Source organism: Eurypyga helias, unplaced genomic scaffold (assembly GCF_000690775.1).
Source record: "Eurypyga helias isolate BGI_N326 unplaced genomic scaffold, ASM69077v1 scaffold23092, whole genome shotgun sequence".
NCBI classification, from domain to species: domain Eukaryota; kingdom Metazoa; phylum Chordata; class Aves; order Eurypygiformes; family Eurypygidae; genus Eurypyga; species Eurypyga helias.
The window spans coordinates 620-4,934 of NW_010234355.1; the positions used below are offsets into that span (position 1 = coordinate 620).

At 52.6% G+C, this 4,315-nt stretch overlaps 1 protein-coding gene across 1 annotated transcript; it reads right to left on the reverse strand.

The window, feature by feature from the left end:
• Nucleotides 1-1,832: 1,832 nt before the first annotated feature.
• SZRD1 (SUZ RNA binding domain containing 1) lies at nucleotides 1,833-3,529 on the reverse strand. The gene is made up of 3 exons (XM_010146402.1): nucleotides 3,486-3,529; nucleotides 2,558-2,812; nucleotides 1,833-1,935 (listed from the first exon to the last, which is right to left on the reverse strand). The coding sequence occupies exons 1-3, from the start codon at nucleotides 3,527-3,529 to the stop codon at nucleotides 1,833-1,835; spliced, it is 402 nt and encodes a 133-aa protein (XP_010144704.1).
• Nucleotides 3,530-4,315: the final 786 nt, after the last annotated feature.

A 4,315-nucleotide genomic window follows, 5' to 3' on the forward strand; every position in this document is an offset into this window, starting at 1 on the left:
CGGGGGAGGCAGCAATTTGAGCACTGACCAGCCACACCAGGAACCGGGTGGATTTGGGGGGTCTTTCTGGCCACAAAAAGCTATTTTTAGCAATAATTAAGGAAGGGCACGGTGCCGACGGTTATTGCTGACGTCCTTCTCCTCTCCCGCTCCCCCCGAAGACTCATCCTGACCGCCAGCTCGGGATGGGGGATAAATAAGACACCCCCCCTGCAAAAAAAAGTGGATGGGGATGCCCAGAGGCCGCCTGCCCACCCATCCCCACCTCACCACCATCCTTAATCAGCTAATTAACGCTCTAGTGGATTCTTTTTTATACACAGGTAGTTTTATTTTACCAGTATTTCTGCTTTTTTAAGCCGTATTTTCCCATACAGGTCTTTTTGTACGGTCACTTCCCTTCGCAGAGATGTCGAGATTCGCTCGTTTACTCTGGAGCCTACTGAGCACAAAGCGGCCGGGAAGGCTGCGCCCGTACGGAATAATCCACCGCTAACCAGAAATGGTTTTCTAGGTACCGTCCCCTCACGAAGAGCATTTAGTGTTCGTCTAATCCCTCGAGATTAGGGTAGGTCAGCTTTGTCCATGGGGGAACATCCGCATTCTTGCGGATCACCATCCTCCGTGTCCTCTTCCCAGGAGCCAGAGGAGGAAAATCCCTTCCCTGAACCCTTGCAGGGAGCCAGCTGCCACCAGGAAGATGCAGGAAAATCATCCAGATTTATCCAAGGCGGTTTTTGTTCCCCGACGTCTGCCGTTTCCAGAGGCGAACGCAGCTTGTACCGTGACCGAGAGACCGATGGGAGCGGCGGCCCCGCTGTTAAGCCACTCGGATTTGGGCCCTTGGGACATCCTGCTCCCCACCGTCACCCCAGCCGCACGGAGCTGGGGCTCCTCGCCGGACTCTATTTCAGGGACTGGAGCAGCGCCGGCTGTTCTCCTTGCGACGGAGCCCTAGTTCTTCACCGCCCGGCTCTCCGGGCCGCAAACAGCGCGCGGGCGGGCGGCAGGCATTTTCACGGGATCCGTCTACATTCCCTTCTCCCCAGATACAAAAAAGAAAAAAAAAATTAAAAAAAAAAAAGAGATGTATTTTATGCAGAAAATATTAACCAAGCTTTTAAGAGGTGCAAGACGTAAACTAGGCCACCGGACTCTGCCGGCTCCCAAGGCAAATCGGAAAGGCCGGGTATCCAGGAATCCGCTTCCACGTGCTTGGCAGCAGCAGAAATAGAGATTGAGAAGCAAGAGTTTGCCAAACCCGAGCCATGAAAGTCACAGAAATTCATTAAAACTCCTTCTTGAACACTTAACTACTTCTCAGTTAAAACTCCTTCCACGTACCCCGTGAATCGGATACATGGCGAACAAGCCAGAAAAAAAAAATAAACCAGGAGAGATCCTTCGCAACAGAACTCGCTCTGAAGGTGGGGAGGACGACATGCACGTCTGGGGAGGTTTCCCATTTTTTTTTGTTTTCCTTACATCCCAGGGTTACGAGTACAAGGAGCATTATTGCTGGCGCTAGCTTCAACCCAAAGTGGCACACACACGACTCCCTGCACCTGTCCGAGTCCTTTATAACCCCTTCCCCTCGTCCCCTTTCCTTTGCCAGTGATCTGGGGACAGCCCTCCCGGGTTTGGCGGTCACAGTGGATGGAGAGGGGAGGTCACAGTGCGTGGGGTTGAAGGTCACAGTGGGCAGAGCAAAGGGGATCACAGTGCAAATAAACCAGGTAGTTCCCTTTGCTCAAGTCCGTCTGTCCGCCCCGGCAGCGCGACCCCGCGGTGGCGGACCCTGCCTTCCGCAGCGGCGTCCCTCGCCTCCGCGTTTATCTGCGTTGCTTGAAGCCTTGTGAGCCATCGGGACCCAGCGGCTGCCTGATCACATTATTGGTCTGTCGGGTGTCTTCCGGTTGGGAGATCCTCGTCGGCCTGCAAGGAGAAAAGAGGTCAGAGGCGGAGGCGGCACGGCTGCACTAAAGCCTCCGACAAATATTCCCGCACCCGCCTCAAGGGGGGAAAAGCTGCTGCCACGGGGCAATCGGCACACGTAGCTCCCTTGGATGAAGAATGGCATTGAAATCCAGCTTTCTTTGAAGAGATTTGGGAGTTTTATTCCCAAGGGGCCAAGACCCACGTTACAACTACAGAGAGAGCACGGTACCTTCAAATAATCTCAGTTTGTTTATGAGCGTTGAAGCTGGGCTCTCCCACCTGCATATGGCAGCTCCCTGAAGTCTAAATGCTTAGAAAAGGTGAGGATACGCCGCACCAGGATAACTCTGGTTGCCCAAACTCCTCTCTCCATCCCCAGTGCACGCTGCCAAGGGTCTAAGATAACCCCGTCGGCCTTATCAGGCACTTGCACTTCCCTCAACTCCCAGTATCTTTGAGATTTATGATGCTCTGCTTGCTAAGAAAGCCCTCCTTTCTCCTTGCTGGCCTCGCTTTACTCTTCAAGGAGCTCGTTCCCCTCCTTCTGACAGGAAGGCGTTTGGAAGGAGCACGCAGAGGTGCCCCAGCGTCTCTCACCTGAAGAGAAAGGGTTTCTCACCTATCTAGAATGGGTTTCTCCTGCTCCTCTTCAGGGCTCGCGCTGCCCAATATTCGTTTCCTGGCTTCCGCGTACTCCGCCTCCCTCTGTGCCAAGGATTTCACAGGGAAGGCCGGCCTGCTGGGTGAGTTGGGACCGCTAAGAGCACCGTTGGTCGTCGGCCTCTTCAAGATGCGGATCTGCGGGGGAGGACCTGCAGGAAGGCTGTCGTCCTGAATCACAATCGGCACTTTCTGAGGAGATTTTGACTTTCTGCTGTTTAAAAGAAAAACATTTGGTTGGTGCTGGTTTTCCACAGCAAGCATGTTTTTTCGCTCTGCCTGTGAATTCCTCCTAGTCAGATGTCATTCCCCTGATTAAGAGGCAGCCTGCAATAATTAAAGACCTCGTTATGTCTGTAACCCTAAACGAGGGCGGCAGGCCGGTTTGCAGGAGGTTAGCTCAGTAAGGGACAGAAAGCCGGTCCCTGCTGCATTCACCATCTTTCAACTTGACCAAAGGAAAGGGAAGCAGATGCTGGGAAAAAGCTTCAGCACTTCTATTCAAAGATACCGGGATAAGCACCTTGATTCTGTTCCCCGCAAGGACTTTTAGGGTTCCTCTCGCTGGGATACCTGGCCTTCCATTCCAAGCCTGCCAACTCACTTCTCAGAGCCAGCCTTGGCCCCCATCTCACCATCTGAATTTATTTTATCATCCCTTCTCCGTGAGGAAGTCCCAGAGAAGTAACACTATGACTCTTTAGGTGGCCTACTAAGAATCAAAGAGGGGGAAAACCCAACAACAGTCTTGTCAGAAGTGACTGGAAGTATTTCTGCTAGAAGACAGCAACACGCACACCCCCAACCCAAAGTAAGCAGGAAAAGCCCTACTGATGCAAGACACGGCAAGCCAATTTAGGCCCACAAGCTGGGATTACCTGACTCACCCATTCCTTCTTTTCAGTGTCTTTTCCTTAAATGGCTTCCCCATAGCTGGAGCTACATCCAGTCTGGAAGACCCGGCTCTGAAATAAAATCACTCTCAAGAAGCTTTCCGCTACCCTGCTACGGATCGAAAGGGCCATCCCGTGACATGATTACAGGCATTCCCTGTTTCTGCACTCAAACTCAGCACCCTCTGCGCAGGCTGACACTGTTTTCCCACTGTTCCCGCTCCCTGGGCCTTCAAATGTCCAACAGCACCTCAGGAAAATAAGGTTTTTCCCCAATCCCCGCGGCGTCGTTACCTTTCCTTCTGTGTGATCTTCAGCTTCTTTTCCAACCGTCTGTCTATTTCCTAGAAAGGAAGGAGATAAAAATAAAAACCTTGGAGATGGAGCCCATCCACGCACACGTTTCCTTTCACTCTTCCGTACAGGGATGCTAGAAGGGGGAAGAGAGAGCGCGTGTCTCCATTGGAGGATGACTTGCAAACCAAGAGGCAGAGGAGAGCAAAGCCACCACACGTACTCTACCGTAGCCATTAACCTACAGCAGGCTGAGGATTCCATGTACCATAGTGAAAGGGCAGCTGCGAGGAGCTCATCTTTTGTGTTAAGGACTTCATCTGGCAAGAAAGGCTCTATTTAGGGTACAGAGCCATGGGAATACACAGCAAGGTATTCCCAGATCCGAGCAGGATCCAGTGCCAAACCTCCCAGGCAGAAAAGCAGCAGCTGGCCGGGGTGATCCACATCAGTCCACACACTTGATTTCAGCGGGGCAGTCAGCCTCGGAGCCTGCAGCCATTCAGAGGACTAGCCGGCAGGGCCGCATT

Bases quoted from the DNA above. Each gene is read 5' to 3' on its own strand.
- SZRD1 (XM_010146402.1), bottom strand. From the start codon at position 3,529: ATGGGGAAGCCATTTAAGGAAAAGACACTGAAAAGAAGGAATGG. The intron at 2,813-3,485 runs GTGAGTCAGGTA...TCTTTTAAACAG, and splicing joins ACACTGAAAAGAAGGAATGG to CAGAAAGTCAAAATCTCCTC. The intron at 1,936-2,557 runs GTGAGAAACCCT...TTCTCCTTGCAG, and splicing joins GAGAAACCCATTCTAGATAG to GCCGACGAGGATCTCCCAAC.